Below are 18,478 nucleotides of genomic sequence, written 5' to 3'. Positions count from 1 at the left end.
CCAGTGTCCCTGCCACCTGTCATTTGAGTTTACACTCAGAGGGCCAAGAACCCCAAGTCCGCAAGGACAGTGAAGGTCCTGGACCGGGAGAGAAACATGTTCAAACTGTGGAAAGGCAGCTGCTCTTTCAGTCATCCCTGGAGGAACGAGGACCCGAGACGGAGTTTACTTTGTGGAAGATTTTAAACTGTTATTGAAAAAGAACCAAATTTTAGATCCCAAAACAAATGCCCCTTTTATGATATCTTGATGAACCTACACAACACCCCACTACTCCGTAAAAGTCGTGCTTCTCTATTAGAGACCCATAGTGAACCTTTGATGACTAATAGACATTTCACTCATAATTTGCTTTTCTTTCCCTCAGAAAAACAACGTGTGTTGCTGTGTTTTACCAAAGAGCACATGAATCCTTGAATCCAGCTCTTTCCGGGCTCCTTTAAGGAACATAATCACTTCATCACTCCAGTGAGAGTTTGTCACTTGCCCAGAAGGTTTTATTTGACTTTGAAAGGGTTAAAGTTCTCAGAGACGGGAAAGATGGAAAGATAGCTGTAATGAATTAAAAACCAGACCCTTTACAGCAGTTGTCACCTGAACTCAATTCTGTCCATTCTGAAATTTACTGAAATCACCCGTTTCTCCGGGATTACCGCTGCTTACGTAGAGCTTTGTCCCAAAGAGGATCACTCGTGGGAAAACTTCCCCTGGGTTCATGTTTATCAGAGAAGGTTGAGGCCCACCTCTGATGGAGCCCGTCATCCTTTTCTGGCGGATTCTTGCGGAGTGAGTGTTGCCCTTTTCCCCCGTCTTTCTGGACTGAAAAACTGTTGGCCTTATGCCCATTAAGCAGAGGTACGTCCTGCTGATACGGAGAGACCACCCTCGTCATGGCGAGGCAGATGTTCTCCTGCAGCAGCTGGTTGGAGGCTCCACCAGCTTATGTTTCTTTAATTGAGGAACATCATAATGGACGCCTGAAGATGTTTCTCACAGTAAGAAACCAGACACACCAGACAGGACTTGAAGGCCTTCAGTCTCCTCCCAGTGCAGACATCACAGGCTACATCTTCAGCTCCAGCATAGCAGTGGTCAGCAGGAGCAGCTTGAGTCCAGTCTTCTTCAGCTGCTCCTAGAGCTGCCAACATGGTGTTCTTCAGCAGGACAGGCCTCAGTGTGAAGGTCTGCCTACACTGAGGGCAGCTGAGGAGTTTTCCTCCTCTTCTCCCAGTGGGCTTTAATACAGTTCATGCAGTAGCTGTGTCCACAGGGAATAGTCACCGATCCTTCAGAGATCCAGACAGATGGAACAAGAGAAGGTTTCCGATCCAGCTGAACTCCTTTCTGCTCCATTTCACCTCTCAGGAGCAACGACTGTCTGAGTTTCACTTCCTCAGAAGCGACTCTGCTTTGACTTCTGATGTGAACAACATGTGACGGTTCAGTGAACGGGGCGTGTCAGCTCTAGTGGGAGGGAACCAGGAAGTGTGGACAGAGGCAGCCGCCTGTGTTTGAGAGCAGGAGGAAGAGGGAGGGGCTTATCAAGCTGTACTTCATTCCTGGAGGAGGAGCTGAAAAAAGGAGTGAAGAAAAAAATAGGAAAATTAATCATCAAAAAACAACGTTTAGCATCTGAAACATCCCAAAGGATAACAAATGTTTTGTCAGTCTGACTGAGTAGCAGGTTAACGTTAATGAAGCAGATGATCACATGGAGCACCACTTGATATCAGATGGAGAGCTGCCCACAGGGTGAACCACACGGATGACTGTCCACCTTAAAGTTTATTATTCATTATAAATATATGTGTGTGATTTTAATTGATTTTTGTTGAATCCCAGTAAAACTCTTAAAAACGGAACTATTTAATTTGGTGTTTTTTCCCCCACAACAGTTGAGCTCTGTAGCTGAACCTGGTGACTAGTCCATAAACCTTAGTTACAATAATTAAAATAGAGCCACCGGTTACACATCTGTAGTCCTAGAACCACACAAATGGACCCATGCTGACCCTTTCAGTCACGTGGGTCGAGGTCACCCAGAGGTCAAAACCCATTACAGTTTTTCTCAATTGCTAAAACACTAAAACCCATTGGTTGAACAAAGTTCTCAGACACCTGAACTCATTTAGCTAACTGTGCAATAGTCTGTTGTCAATACCGTAAACTATTTCACATGGTAAAACACAATTTGCAGATCTCACTTAGACTTTTCAGCAAAACTCTAAAACATCCTCAGTCTCAAAACACATTCTGCCCTCTAATGCACACGTCACCCATACTGTAAACACAAGGGGCAACGATGAAATACAAAGAGAGAACACACGTCATGGATCAACACAATCACTCTAAATGGATTTAACTCGTATCAAATGATGTGACACAACCAAAATAAGCCAGTGAAGAGCAAACAGGTGGTTGAAGGTGGGAAGGAGAAAGTCTGAGAATGGATAGAAGAAACAATGTGAGAGGATGAGGGCAAGTGTGTATGCAAGGTGGGCGATGAGGAGGAGGAGTGGGTGGGCGACGAGGAGGAAGAGGAGGAGGGCGTATGCGAGGTGGGCCACGAGGAGGAAGAGGAGGAGGGCGTATGCGAGGTGGGCCCGAGGAGGAAGAGGAGGAGGGCGTATGCGAGGTGGGCGATGAGGAGGAAGAGGAGGAGGGCGTATGCGAGGTGGGCCACGAGGAGGAAGAGGAGGAGGGCACGAGGAGGAAGAGGACACAGAGTGTAACCCGTGGCGACCCTGGAGCAGCAGCCAGAGACCAGGTGATGGTCCACAGACGACGAGGGCAGCAGGACTTGGACTCAGCCCGATGTGAGCCGATGTTGTGCGTCGCCATGGTGACGGCGTTCAGGGGGCGGGGTCAGGATGCTCCCGTCTCTCGGTGGTCGCACATGTTCTGGACTCCGCTCTCTGCAGCTGCTTCAAAGACACACAAGAGGCTTCTTCCCCCGGCGCCTCAGGAGAGGACATGTTGCTTGTGATGTGGACGAAGTGCTCCGCCCGGAGACCAGAAGAAGCCCGTTGGTGACATGTTGACTCCCTTCACTGGAGGAGTGTCGACTGCAGGAGGCCCGCAGTGCATTGGAGGCTGGATCATGGACCGTGAACTCACCGTGGGGCCTTGAACATCCTGCTTTCTATTGGTTACGCTGACAGGACGGACTGACCAATACCAATACATGTTGACTGGTTGCAGCTTCATACCAACAAAGAACAAGAATGACCGTCTGACCGAGACAAAGGACACGCTGTGAGCTGCAGAGTGCAGTCCTGTAACAATAGGGTACAAGGAGGAGGAAGAACAAAAGAAATGCAGAGAGCAAAGCACAGGAGTAAATCTATCAATGTGTAGCGACTCATAAAACATGTTTTCCTTCGTATGAAATTTGATTAAAAATCTACTTCTCCCTGAGAACTATATGTTTTGAACAATGTGTTTTCTATTTATTGGTGTATTGTTTACTGACTGCTTGATAGTGAATATTATATGGATCACTTTGTTTATGATTTGAGAGCAGTGTTTGATTTTGAGCACAGGTAAAACTGTTTTGAGTTTCAAGAAATGTGTCTTAGCGATCGAGAAAAACTGAAACACTGGACACAGAGAAACATCCCACGTCACTCACAGCCACGCCCCCTTCGTCACGGTCCAAATCCAAATCCACCATCGATCCTGTCCAACAGAAGTCCGTCACGTTTACAAGACAGAGTTCAGGACATGTTCACCCCGGAAAGAAAGAAGAGAAGAAAGAAAAGAGGAACGTGCCCTGACGCACACGGCCACACGACCAGATCACGTGACTCACCGTGTCGCCCTTGTTCATGTTTTGGTTGTTCAAAGTTGGATTCATGTTTCTTTCGGCTCCCCCGCTTTGCGTTCACTCACTGGAAGCTGGGAAGATGCGTTCAAGGTCCAACAGCCGCCTCTCCTCCTCAGGGACAACTTCAATAACAAGAAGAAGGAAAACACACACACACACACACACACCGGGCCGAAGATTCGAGGCTGAACTCCTTTCTGCTCCTTTTCACCTCTCAGGAGCAACGACTGTCTGAGTTCCACTTCCTCAGAAGCGACTCTGCTTTGACTTCTGATGTGAACAACATGTGACGGTTCAGTGAACGGGGCGTGTCAGCTCTAGTGGGAGGGAACCAGGAAGTGTGTGGACAGAGTGCAGCCGCCTGTGTTTGAGAGCAGGAGGAAGAAGAAGGGGCTTATCAAGCTGTACGTCATTCCTGGAGGAGGAGCGGCGCTGTGAATGTGAACTTTGTTCCTCATTTACAGACAAAGACTCTGTTACAACCTGCTCCATGTTTTACATCACCTCACTTTCTTCATTTTAACATATTTATGTGCTGCTCAGATGTGGATGATTGCTCCATATTTCTCTACAACTCTTCCTCAAATCCAGTTTGCCTGCTGAGGTTTGTCCCAGTGATTTGTTTGTCCTCCTGAATCAGTTTGCTGCCTGTCATTAAAGCAGCCGAGCAGGTAGAAGCAGTCAGTCAGGAGCCTCTCCCTCACAGAGTCTAACGTTCCCCCGGCTCGCCCTCTGCATGCCTTCATGTTGTTATAAATCTCTCTGCTGCAGACGCCATCTCTACATGTAACTCTCTGGGTCGAAGTCGACGCTCTGATGCAAAGCAGCTGTCTCAAGTGGAACACGACAACAGGATCTGACATGAAATGCCGAGTCAGCGATCAACCAGTCGTGATGATGAATACCGTCTCCTGTTATTCTCCACGAGCACGAGGGCTCAGAGGCGTAAGCTTGTGACTCCTCTTCACGTCGACACGCAACATGTATTTTAAAGCTAGACTACAAGTATAATTCATATGTGGAGGTCAGAAGTTGTTCAATTACTCCATGAATAATTCCATGATCTCACACATTAATATTGTTGCCACAGACCAAGAAACCAGTTTGTAGAACAGGAAGTCGGCAACCAGCCAGACTCAGTTGGTAAGTGTGGGCGTGTCCACGTTGGTTGTTGCTCGTTCACAACGCCTCGGCGATGACGTCATCACTCGTGTCCTCGGGTGGTTTCACAGCGTCTCCTCTCAATGACTGCGGCTCATTGCGGCTCACTCCTTTGTCTCAGCAGATGTTCTGATGTAAATATTACAGATGTTTGGTCACACGGTAGAAGTCATCACGTTATTCTATAAGTTCACTAAAGTTATTCAACAGATCAGGGCCGGCGATTGCTCTCGGCGAACTAGGCGACTGCCTATGGCGACAAATGTGTTGGGGCGCCCTCGAGTGTCGCCCTCAGACCTACTTCCCATTCATCATGGTTAGAATAACAAGCATATTAAAACATGTTTATTAATCATGATCATCCTGGGGCGCCCCTTCAGCCACACGTTTACTTGTCAACCTGATTTTTAGATTGAATTGATGATTATTGTCGATATTTTCCTAATTTGGAGCAGTTGCCTTAAGTTATGTTACGTTACGTTATGTTACGTTATGTTAGTTAGGTGAAGTTTCTAAATTGCTTGGTTTGGAAGTAATATCTGGTGGCGCAGCGCGTAGACTGCGTGTCCTTGAGTGCTGTCTCATTTTGCGTGAAAGAGATCGAACCCAGGTCGGGGCCTACCTGAGGTCAACGATGAGTCAGGAACGCCTCACTGGGCTGATGAGCATCAACCAAGAGGTCTCAAGTAAAATATCATTTGATACCATCAACGAATTAGCCTTTTAGGAAGTCCAGACGAGTCAAATTGTCATGCTGTGTCAATTTTGAAGGTGAAAAGAAATGCCAGAAACAACAGTTCATCTTCTATTATTTGAGATGGGGATATAAGTACTAAGAACTTCAATGTTTTAATGTTGTATTGGTACGTACCGTATCCATAAAAGCACTTTTGTTTGTAGAGGGTATAGAGCAGTGGTCCCCAAACTACGGCCCGCGGGCCGGATCCGGCCCGCCTCCCCATTTGGACCGGCCCCCTGAACAATACCAGAGACGCGTTCCGATTTATTATTTTTTTCACCTGGCCCGCTGCCGTTGAGATTGCAGTGAGACGCGGAGAAAATGTGGAGTGTTGCTCTTCGCAATAGAACATCTTTGATGGGACGTGTCGCGTCTCGGCCAATCAGCGTTCAGATGTCCACTAGTCACTAGCACCCCCCCCCGTCCCCCCGGTCAACAACTCTTTTCGGCTCGATGCCGGCGCGCGCAACGGTCAGCTGGATCGGGTGCTGATGGAAATCTCACGCTTGCCTGTCTTCAAAACTTCAGAGCCCTGGTGTAGCGATACTAACAAAGTACCCGTACGTTAAAAACGATGTGATTTAGCATATTTTTAGAATCGATACTTCATTAAAAGAGCGATCAGAGCGCACGCGCTGCTTCGCTCCGTTAAATGCTGTCTGCACGCGCATGCGCTCACAGCGAGTGGCGCGCGCATCCAGGATTTTTCCTGGGTCAAAATGAGTCTTCGGTGCTCTCAAAAAAAAATGTTGCGCGCTGTGCGCGCACCGTCTGCCCGTGCAAGTCGGGCTGTTGAGTGAGTAATCAGCAGCTGGCCTCTCGGTCCATTCGCGCACCTCAGAGTTGCGTATTGATCAGACAAGAAGACACGCTTATCAACTCCAGTGTTATCCCTACTATTATAACAGGGTGAAATCTCCACCCGCCACAATGTAATTCCCCCCCCCCCATATTTTTAGTATCGATACTACATTAAAAGAGCGTGAGTGATGCGCGCGCACAGGTGAGCACACTCTCACTTCTCACTAGCACCCCCCCCCCCCGGCTGGCCCTCCATCAGACAAGGCAAACGTCATGTGGCCCTCACAGGAAAAAGTTTGGGGACCCCTGGTATAGAGGGTCATGATTTGCTTAAATGTCCTTACATGTGCTTAAGAGTGTTTTGCACAGTTTATGGAGTTAATTTAATCCTAACTTTGAGTGTGTAATAAATTATTTAAAATAATAAAAAAGAAAGTGTGTGTGTGTGTGTGTGGGGGGGGGAGGGGGGGGCACACAACCCAACCCAATCTCGCCTTGGGCAACCAAAGAGCTAGAGCAGATGATTGTGAAGGAATAGGTCTGTGAGGTGAGAAAAAGACGATCTGTGTGAATATCAATCTGAGACCGGCCCACCGTGAGGCTACACTGCCCTCTAGCGGCCATCGGTGGTAAGACCCCTCTATTAAAACCCTAAGGTTCAGAATAACAGTTGGATAGATAATGTTTGTAATAATCTTATGTTCACACATCATTTCTCTTTGTATTGTGTTATATATATATATATACAGGCCAGTGATTATTATTTCTCTTTCTTTTAAAGATAGAGAATCAGGGCGCTTCATTATTAATATAATACATATTTGAATTTATTAATATATAATATATATTGTATAATGATATATTATATTATTATGATATAATGTTTTATCTGATCTTATTTGGCTTTTTTTGGATTGCTTTATATTTGAGAAAATATCCAAAATGCTAAATGTTTATTTTAATAACTATTTGCAAATAACCTAAATATAATTCCAATATGAGTTTTAAAACAGCGTCATCACGTGGGAGGGTCTCCAGCTGCCTGTCAAGAAAACACAGGAAGTCACTCACTTCCTGTTAGTTCATTCTGTAGGCAACTTGTAGTTTACAGACCTCGTTGGGATCTCCCATCATGCACTGGGCCAGGCAGTCCGTGGAGAAGCAACAGCAAGCGCCTCGCTCTCGTGAGATTATCGGTGCCCAACGTGATCATGACGTCAGGGCCAGTCGGACCACATCTAACCGCGCATGCGTGGTTCGGAGACGGACTCTGCGGACCTTCTCCTCTCCCACGAGCCTCCGGTGTCGGTCTCCGTGTCTCCGGGAGAAATGCTGAGACTGTTGGTGAAGCAGCAAGTCCACGCGGCTTCTGGAGACACGTTGGGGCTGATTGACAGATTAATCTCAGATTATGAGGAGGACGTTTCTCGTTTTAGAGAACATGAGCGACACAGATCAGGTCGGTGCTTCTTCTTCCTGGTCCCGGTCTTCATGCTCGTTTTACGGCTTTACGTCACATTTAGTCCGTTTCCAGCTCGTTGGTTGTAGTCAGCGAGACTTTTGGTGAACATGGTTCGTCTCCAGCTCTCCTCCGACCAGCTTCACCAGGGAGGAACTTTACACACCCGACGGTCCTCTAGTCAAACCTCCAGGACCTCACGGAGATGTTTTAGTCTGTTAATAACCGTGTGTGTGTTACGAGCATCTAACGGATCTAATTGTTTGCAATAGTGTGTGTGTTAATATAAAGTGGTGAAAGTTCTATAAAGCGTCGTAAAGCGGTCAGAGTGTCGTAAAGCGGTCAGAGTGTCTGATCTCTCAGGTGTTCTGCAGCCTCAGTCTTTGATGTGACTTCAGCTCCAGAAGCTGTGGTGAAAGGGTTAAACTGCATTGAGTGCAGCTGGTCCTTTAGTCTGAGTTGTTTCTGATTATCATCATGAATCAACATTACAACTTAAAACACCATCAAGTCACTTCTAGGTCACACTGAGTTGTGGTGTTTCATAATCTATTGGGATCAGATTATAATCTGCATATAAACCAAAACAACATTTTCCTAACACCTCATGATCTCTCCTTGACCCCGTGATGTGTTCCCCAGAGGTCAAGGAGAAGTGGTTAGGAAGCGACGTTAGGAGGTCACTATCTGACTGTTGGACTGTGACCTTCTGTGTCCGTCTCCAGGAGAAATGCTGAGACTGTTGGTGAAGCAGAGACTCCAGGCGGCTTCTGAACGCACTCTGGGGCTGATTGACAGATTCACAGCAGATTATGAGGAGGAAGTTTCTCGTTTGAGGGGAAATGAGCGACGACACAAACTCCTGGAGGCCGTGTTCAACCCTCGAGTTCAGCTGCACAGATCAGGTTTGTGCTTTTCATTATTATCCCGTCTTCGTGCTCGTGTTCCGGGTTTTAGTCGACACGGCGAGGAGATGTGTCGAGTAAATAATAATAAATGAGAGGGAGGAGGGCCTCCTGTGAGGAAGGAGCACGAGCAGATCCGAGGTCAGGACCACGTCACGGGATGTGGGTGCTGGAAGAGCCGGACTTGTTCTGGGAGAGCAGAGTGGTTTTGGGTTCTGACCTGTGCTGCCTGAGAAGGACTCTGTGATGCATCACATGAGCTTCTGTTTGACACGTGATCAGAGAATAAATCCTCCCGCTGGAAAGGAGAGAACGAGAGAAGGTCGGTGGCTGAATTATGACTTCAGACATCCAGTTGTGGAAATACGTTACAGTGTGGTGCATTGTTTTATAGTAATGTACATTGTTTTATAATAATGTACATTGTTTTATAGTAATGTACATTGTTTTATAGAAATGTACATTGTTTTACAGTAATGTTCATTGTTTTATAGTAATGTTCATTGTTTTAAAGCAGGGGTGTCCAAACTTTTTGCAACTAGGGCCAATTGTGATAAAGTACAGATGCCCGGGGGCTAATAGTTCCTTTAGACATTTTTTAAACCACAAAAGTTACATATAATATAACCAAGTCTGCCTTTCATTCAGTCAGATAACAATGAAAAAGCTGTATATAGAATACCTTACATTTCTATGAGTTACATAACGTTGCAATTAACCTGTTTTGCACTGAATACCTTTTCAAGATAATATCAATAAAGTGCAACCTGTGAAAAATGAAACAAAATAAGATCAAATATTTGGGCATAAAGAGTTTACTGAGTGTTAGTGACACTGCATATCTTTTCAAAATAACAATAACGCGCAACCTTTGAAAAACAAAACAAGTGCAGATATGTCTGTCATTACGTTTTTTTCTATGTGTGATAAAATGGGCTTTCCACTACACCTCTTTTTAAAACGGGGTTGCAGGCTTGAGATGGCCACTCTCCATAAAGCTCAATGTTGAGCTCTTGTTTTGAAGGGCAACAGCTGTAACGCTGAGAGGTAACACCTGGCAAGTCGCCAAGAATCTCGTCTGTCGCGCAGCGTAACCGGTTAACGTCGTAACGACACATTTACACGAAAGTCGGCGACAGTCATTTCGCTCTTTATTTATGAATGACTTAGTTTCATGTCCGTGTCGTTTGTAATATGTGAAGTTCTCAAACAAGGTCTTGAAATAAAATAATCTGCATTTCCCCTGGCGCCCCACCTGGTCTCTGCTCTTGAACCCGGAGCAGAGAGCGACTCTGAGACGACGTGTCTTCACCACCGTGGGAACGCAGAGGTGTCGGTTTGCTGTTCCCGCGACATATTGACGCTCTGCCCGGCTGGTAGCAGCGTCACCTGTATGTGCGCACCTGTCTGTTCAGCGAAGGAGCGGAGCTCCGCGATACCGAGAGACAGGAGAAGTGTGAACGCCACCACGTAGAGACAGAAATGACATGCCGCTGTGTCGATACGATCAATAACAGACGACCGTTTAGTTGAATAAATCAACCTGACATTACTTATGTTGTAATCTGGCGCTATAGAGAACATGTCAGTGGGACGGACCCCCACCCTGTTCTCATGGTAGGGGAAACACTAGTAATTCCCACCGCTCCTGAACGCGGCGGCCCTCACTGTCAACTTTTCTCCTTTTTTTTTGCCGTCGCCATGGCAAATAGGTTTCGAGAAGGGTTCACGCCACGGATGCAGAGCCAGATACATTAGAAAGGAGGAATTACGTCTTTCAAGTTGTTATGATTTATTTATTCTCTACTCTGTCTCTCCTCTCGATTCTCTTTGTCCGCTTAAGACTCGACCGGTTCCCTCTCCTCTCCTCTCCGTGGTCGTCTGACTCTGATCTCGAGCCACATGGCGAGCGACGGAAAGGAAATGGCGATAATCTAATCAAGCTGACGACCTGCTCTCCTCTCAATCTCTCCTCTCCTCCTTCTCTGTCTCTGCAGCCAAAAGCTCTTTCTTCCTCACCAACATTCGGTCTTCTTTCTCTCACCCCAAAGAACTCGTCTCTATCTTCTCCAACCTCCTTGACCCCCCTGTCCCCCTCCTCCTTCCACCCTTCTGCCACTTTGTGACTACTTTACAAACGAGAAGACGACATACGCTCCTCCTTTACTAACCCATCTTCTATCACTCCACCCACTTCTTCTTCATCCCCCTCTCTTTCCTCCTTCACCCCCTTGTCTCCTAATCAAGTTCTTAGCTTGGTGACCTCCGCTCGACCGACCACCTGCCCCCTTGACCCCGTCCCGTCTCACATCCTCCAGGCTGTTGCTCCTGACCTTCTGACCTTTCTCACCCATCTTATTAACAGCTCCCTCTCAACTGGCTGTTTCCCCAACTCTCTGAAGGAGGTGAGAGTCAACCCTCTCCTGAAGAAACCACCTCGACCCGTCTGAAGTCAGCAACTACAGACCGGTCTCTCTTCCTCCCTTTCTCTCCAAAACTCTGGAGCGAGCTATCTTCAACCAAGTGTCCTCCTGTCTCCACGGCAACGACCTTCTTGACCCTCAGCAGTCTGGATTCAAGGCCACTCAACAGAGACTGGCCTCCTTGCTGTCTGAGCAGCTTCACTCTGCTAGAGCAGCCTCTCTCTCCTCTGTCCTTATCCTTCACTCTGCTAGAGCAGCCTCTCTCTCCTCTGTCCTTATCCTTCACTCTGCGAGAGCAGCCTCTCTCTCCTCTGTCCTTATCCTTCACTCTGCTAGAGCAGCCTCTCTCTCCTCTGTCCTTATCCTCTCTGCAGAGCAGCCTCTCTCTCCTCTGTCCTTATCCTTCACTCTGCTAGAGCAGCCTCTCTCCTCTGTCCTTATCCTTCACTCTGCTAGAGCAGCCTCTCTGTCCTCTGTCCTTATCCTTCACTCGAGAGCAGCCTCTCTCCTCTGTCCTTATCCTTCACTCTGCTAGAGCAGCCTCTCTCCTCTGTCCTTATCCTTCACTCTGCTAGAGCAGCCTCTCTCTCCTCTGTCCTTATCCTTCACTCTGCTAGAGCACCCTCTCTCTCCTCTGTCCTTATCCTTCACTCTGCTAGAGCAGCCTCTCTCCTCTGTCCTTATCCTTCACTCTGCTAGAGCAGCCTCTCTCCTCTGTCCTTATCCTTCACTCTGCTAGAGCAGCCTCTCTCCTCTGACCTTATCCTTCACTCTGCTAGAGCAGCCTCTCTCCTCTGTCCTTATCCTTCACTCTGCTAGAGCAGCCTCTCTCCTCTGTCCTTATCCTTCACTCTGCTAGAGCAGCCTCTCTCTCCTCTGTCCTTATCCTTCACTCTGCTAGAGCAGCCTCTCTCCTCTGTCCTTATCCTTCACTCTGCTAGAGCATCCTCTCTCTCTGTCCTTATCCTTCACTCTGCTAGAGCAGCCTCTCTCTCCTCTGTCCTTATCCTTCACTCTGCTAGAGCAGCCTCTCTCCTCTGTCCTTATCCTTCACTCTGCTAGAGCAGCCTCTCTCTCCTCTGTCCTTATCCTTCACTGTGCTAGAGCAGCCTCTCTCTCCTCTGTCCTTATCCTTCACTCTGCTAGAGCAGCCTCTCTCTCCTCTGTCCTTATCCTTCACTCTGCTAGAGCAGCCTCTCTCTCCTCTGTCCTTATCCTTCACTCTGCTAGAGCAGCCTCTCTCTCCTCTGTCCTTATCCTTCACTCTGCTAGAGCAGCCTCTCTCCTCTGTCCTTATCCTTCACTCTGCTAGAGCAGCCTCTCTCTCCTCTGTCCTTATCCTTCACTCTGCTAGAGCAGCCTCTCTCCTCTGTCCTTATCCTTCACTCTGCTAGAGCAGCCTCTCTCTCCTCTGTCCTTATCCTTCACTCTGCTAGAGCAGCCTCTCTCTCCTCTGTCCTTATCCTTCTAGACCTTTCTGCAGCATTTGACACCGTGAACCACCAGATCCTGATCTCTTCCCTTCAGGTCCTGGTATCTCAGGCTCTGCACTCTCCCTCTTCTCTTCCTACCTCAACGACCACACTTACCGGGTACCTTGGAGAGGATCTGTGTCTGATCCTTGTCCTCTCACTACTGGGGTTCCTCAAGGCTCCGTCCTGGGTCCCCTCCTCTTCTCTCTGTACACTCATTCTCTCGGCTCTGTCATTGGCTTCTCCTACCATAGCCATGCTGATGACACCCAACTGATCCTCTCGTTCCCCCTCTCTTCATGGTTACCGGTGGCTGCCCGCAACCGCTTCAAAACATTGGTTCTGGCGTACCGTGCTCTGAACGGATCGGGCCCCGTCTACATCCTGGATGTGGTCACACCGTACACCTCATCACGTTCGCTCCGCTCGGCAACAGCCAACCGACTTGTGACTCCTGCACCTCGAGCTCATCACTCTACATCCAGACTGTTTGCTGTCCTGGCTCCTGATTGGTGGAACGAGCTCCCCACTGACATCAGGACAGCAGGAAGTCTCTACAGCTTCTGCCAGAAACTAAAAACACATCTTTTCCGATTATATCTGGATTAAAACACAGATTAGCACTTCAGTGGCTCTTACTTCTGGTACTTTTGTACTTCGACTTTCTTGAAAACATTTTACTTTCTGGGTTCTTGTTGTTCTGAGTTTGTACTCTTGGTTGATGCACTCATTGTAAGTCGCTTTGGATAAAAGCGTCTGCTCAATGACATGTAAAGTAATATAGTGTGGTCCAGTGTGGTCTAGTGTCGGTGATGCAGAACATCAGGAAAGCCGCTGTATGCCGAGCTGTTCATAAAGTTTATTTAGCGCTTAAACTTCTGGATGTGTTCATTACGATCCCTGGCCCAGACACACATTCACACACACATTCACACACATATTCACACACACACATTCATACACACATTCACACACATATTGAGGAGGAAGCGCTGTGCCAACGGCTGCTTGTTTCAGTAGTGGCGTTTTGCTTTTACCTTATTGTCTTTTTTTTGGACTTTTCCTCTCTTTCTTTTTCTTTCACGTTTGTCTTAGTTACGGTCGGACACTGGACCATAACTACTTTTTTCGATAATTCTACTGTGGCTTTTGTTCACTTTGTCGTGAGTATCGGTGAGCCGCAGCATAACAATGACTGGGACCGTCGTCTACTCGCGCTCAGCTGATCGCTGTGCAGGCGAAGCTTCTGCCTGGAGACAGACCTGTGATCCGCTGGAGCTACGGAGAAGGGCTCGCGGCTGCAGATCTGGCGTCCGGAGGGCTAAACGAGGAGATACAAACCCTCGGTACCGTCGATCATAACGGGAACGTGAGGTCTTTGGCGAATAAGACGGATGAGCTCGGCGCTGGTAATGACCGAGGGTCTTCCGTGAGAGCAGTCTCTTGTGTTTCACTGAGACGTGGCTACACGCGACTATCCGGATCACAGCGTCTTTGCCCGGCTTCAGGACTGTTCGGGCTGACAGAGACGCTACACAGAGCGGTAAGAAGAGGGGGCGGATCGCTGTTTATGAATGAACGGTGGTGCCATCCGGACCATGTGTGCGTGAAGGAGCGCTTCTGTAGCCGAACATTGAACTGTTGGCCGGGGATGCGCCCGTATTATTTGCCGAGAGAGTTCACGTCCGCCATTTTGGTTGTCGTGGTATGCCGCCATCAGCTGACGCTGAGGAAGCTGTGGACACCATCCACTCCACTGTGTCTGCTCTGCTGAATCATCAGCCTGGAGCATTCATGGCTATCACTGGTGACTTTAACCACACCACATTGGAAAAAGCTCTGCCAACCTTCCATCAATACATAGACTGCCCAACAAGGAACAATAAAACTCTGGACTTGCTGTATGCTAATACTAAGGATGCATACAGCGCCACTGCCCTTCGCCTCGGCAGGTCTGATCATGACCTGGTCCGTTGACTGACACCCAGGTATGTTCCTCTGGTGAAGAGGCTGCCGGTGACCACCAGGACTGTGAGGAGGTGGTCTCTGGAGGCTAACGACGCCTACAGGACTGCTTGAGTCAACGGACTGGGATGTGCTGTGGGACCGCAGACGGGAGGACATCAACAGTATGACCGACTGCATCACGGAATACATCAAGTTCTGTGAACACACCACCATCCCATCACGGACTGTGCTGCTTCCCAACAACAAGCCCTGGATCACCAGGGACCTGAAGGCGCTTCTTAACATGAAGAAAGCTGCTTTCAGGTCTGGAGACAGGGATGAGCTGAGAAAGCCCAGCGCAACCTAAAGGTGAAGCTCAGGGAGGGCAAGGACTCCTACAGGAGGAAGCTGGAGGCCAAACTCCAGCTGAACAACACAAGGAGGTGTGGTCTGGCATGAAGCAGATAACTGGCTTCAAGGTGGGAGGGACAGCTCAGGCTCCTGGAGAGGGCCAACGAGCTGAACTGTTTTTCAATAGGTTCAGTTCACAGCCCTCCCGCCTCCTCCACACATCACACCTCCCAAACACCTCCTCCCCTCTGTCCCCCTGCTGAGCTGCACATCCAGAGCCCTCAATAACAATGGGCTCCCCTCCCCTCTCTCCTCTCTGTGACGACTGACCAGGTGAGAAGACAGCTGGAGAAACTACACCAGCGCAGGCTGAAGGTCCTGATGGCATCAGCCCCAGGGCCCTAAAGACCTGCGCCACCCAGCTGTCTGGTGTCCTGCAGCGCCTCTTCAACCTCAGCCTGAGGCTGGGGAAGTCCCTGGTCCCTGTCCCAAAGAAGTCAGCACCATCTGGCCTCAACGACGACCGGGCCCTCACCTCCCATGTGATGAAGGTGCTGGAGAGGCTGGTCTTGGCCCACCTCCGCCGCAGGTGAAATCATCGTTGGACCCTCTGCAATTTGCTTACCAGCCTCATGTGGGAGTGGACGCCATCATCTACCTGCTGCAACGAGCTCAGTCGCACCTGGATGGAACCGATGATGTCTCTGTGAGAGTCACTTTCTTTGACTTCTCCAGTGCATTTAACACCATCCAGCCGCTGCTGCTGCTGAGTGAAGCTGCTGAGGCAGTGGGCAGTGACGCCCACCATCTCCTGGATCACTGACTACCTCACAGGCAGACCACAGTTTGTCAGAATGGGCCGTGTGCTGTCTGGAACGGTGGTCAGTGATGTTGGAGCCCCACAGGAACTGTTCTGTCTCCTTCCTCTTCACCCTGTACACCAGTGACTTCCAGTACAACACGGAGTCATGCCATCTGCAGAAGTCTGATGATTCTGCAGTGGTCGGGTGTATTAGGATGGACGGGAGGAGGAGTACAGGGTGGTGAGTGACTTTGTAAAGTGGGCCGATGAGAACCACCTGCGGCTGAACGTGGCCAAGACCAGAGAGATGGTGGTGGACTTCAGGAGGAAGGCGACAGCTCCTACACCTCTGAGTGTCCTGGGAGTGGACGTGGACATGGTGGAGGAGCAAGTACCTGGGCCTCCATCGACAGCCGACTGAACTGGAAGGCCAACATCAACGCTGTGTACAAGAAGGGATGAGTCGACTCTTTCCTGAGAAAGCTTGATCCTTCAACGTGTGCAGCAAGATGTTGGAGTTGTTCTACCAGTCGGTTGTGGCCAGTGTGCTGCACTTTGCCATTGTCTGCTGGGGAGCAGCATCGAGCCGTGACACCAGCCGTCTTAACAAACTGGTTAGGAAGGCTGGCTCCATCATCGGCTGCCAGCTGGAGCACCTGGAACAGGTGGTGGAGAGGAGGACGTTGAAGAAACTGGTGTCCATATTGGACAACCCGGACCACCCTCTCCACCACCTCCTACAGGGACAGAGGAGTACTTTCTCCAGACGTCTCCTCACGCTCCGCTGCCACAAGGAGAGATACAGGAGAACATTCCTGCCGACGGCTATGAGGCTCTACAACAGTTCACCTCTTGCCAGATCACCCTAACCCTTCTTATATTTTGTGTTTTGGTTTTTTTTTTATTTTTTTTTATTTTTTTTTTTTTTTTTTTATTCTTGTGTGTTGCTGCTACTGACTCGACAAATTTCCCCTTGGGGATTAATAAAGTATATATCTATCTATCTATCTATCTATATTCAAACTCCTGTTCTGTATGATCATCTCCACATACATGTTTGCACACATTTATATTATCTACTTGTTCTGGAAGAGTAGAGATGGTTATATGATGGGGTGACGAGGCATAAAATTAGCGATATATTTAACACTTATGTTCACACCAAACGCGTTGAGTAGTTTGATGTTTCCACGTTTGTGTGATTTCACAAGTATAGAGCAGAAATAGTGGTTATTTCTTCCTTTGAGTTTATTTGACTTTGTGCCGTTATAAAATCAATGTTTCTGTGATCGACGCCCTTTTGATGTCGGACGGGCAATCATCCTGAGGACTGACGTCTGGTTAGAATTAACGAGACAGTTTGAGGGCGGATCAGCCTTTGAGACGCAGAGAGAGCCTGATGTCAATCATCTCGCTAAATTAAGCGGGAAAATAGGGCATTTGATCGACTTTGTTGAGCCACGTACGAGAAATAGGGCCCGCTGCTTACAAATGTTATTGTTTTGTATTTCTGTGTTTGTACATGAAGAGCAACAAATACACATTTCGTCAGTTATGAAAATTGATATCAGTCTGAAGTCACCGTTGTTCATAATGTACTCCCTGCAGATGTCCAGCAGCTGGTTTGGATTACACCAGATGTCCCCCCTGAGGACCAGGACCAGGAGGAGCCAGAGCCCCTCCTCATAAAAGAGGAGCCAGAGCCCCTCCTCATAAAAGAGGAGCTGCAGGATCTCTGGACCCGTCTAGAGGGAGATCAGCTCATTGTGCTGGAGGAGGCCGATATCACCAAGTTCTTATCCACTGCTGTTACTGTGAAGAGTGAAGATGACGAACCTCAGACCTCACGGCTTCATCAAAGCCAGACGGAGAAAAACAAAGAGGCGGAGCCTCCCGCCTGCAGCTCAGCTACGACAATACAAACAGAAACTGATGGAGAGGACTGTGGGGGATCAGGACCAGACAGGAACCTAAATCCACATCGTCATTCACATCCAAATGCTGATGATGAAGAGGCTTCAGATTCTTCTGAGACTGAGGTCAGTTATGGTGATTGGCAAGAAGCTTTGTCAGATTCTGGACCTGAAAGTGAAGATGGGGACAATGTCTGGAAGGAGCCCAGGGCACCTGAGTCTGCTGCACATGCCCTGAAATATAAGGAAGCTCTTGTAAGTCATGTGGGATGTAACACTGGCAACAAATCCAATGAATCACGATCAAAAGAGCTCATTAGAGAGAAAGCATTAAGGTATGATGATTATGGGAAAAGATTTACACACCAGGGAAATCTGAAGAGACACATGAGAGTCCACACAGGAGATAAACCCTTCAGTTGTGATGTTTGTGGAAAAAGATGTACACAACAGGGACATCTGAAGAAACACATGAGAGTCCACACAGGAGAGAAACCATTCAGTTGTGATGATTGTGGGAAAAGATTTACACAACAGGGAAGTCTGAAGGAACACATGAGAGTACACAGGAGAGAAACCATTCAGTTGTGATGATTGTGGGAAAAGATTTAAACGACAGGGAGATCTGAAGAAACACATGAGAGTCCACAGGAGAGAAACCATTCAGTTGTGATGATTG

At 48.3% G+C, this 18,478-nt stretch overlaps 1 protein-coding gene across 4 annotated transcripts in view; it reads left to right on the top strand.

Moving 5' to 3' along the window:
* The first annotated feature begins 7,543 nt into the window (after positions 1 to 7,543).
* LOC130198232 (uncharacterized) overlaps positions 7,544 to 18,478 on the top strand; it is a 61,649-nt gene continuing 50,714 nt past the window's right edge. For 2 of the 4 annotated variants that reach the window (XM_056421376.1, XM_056421378.1), the window contains exons 1-2: positions 7,544 to 7,986; positions 8,712 to 8,891. In XM_056421376.1, coding sequence (XP_056277351.1) covers positions 7,776 to 7,986; positions 8,712 to 8,891 — 391 coding nt within the window. In that variant the 5' untranslated portion in view covers positions 7,544 to 7,775. The remainder of the gene's footprint in view (positions 7,987 to 8,711; positions 8,892 to 18,478) is intronic. The other 2 variants (XM_056421377.1, XM_056421379.1) reach the window with 2 other exon arrangements.

Source organism: Pseudoliparis swirei, chromosome 8, assembly GCF_029220125.1.
Source record: "Pseudoliparis swirei isolate HS2019 ecotype Mariana Trench chromosome 8, NWPU_hadal_v1, whole genome shotgun sequence".
NCBI lineage: Eukaryota > Metazoa > Chordata > Actinopteri > Perciformes > Liparidae > Pseudoliparis > Pseudoliparis swirei.
The sequence above is the reverse complement of the archived record's forward strand: the minus strand, read 5'-3'. Positions and strand labels throughout refer to the sequence as shown.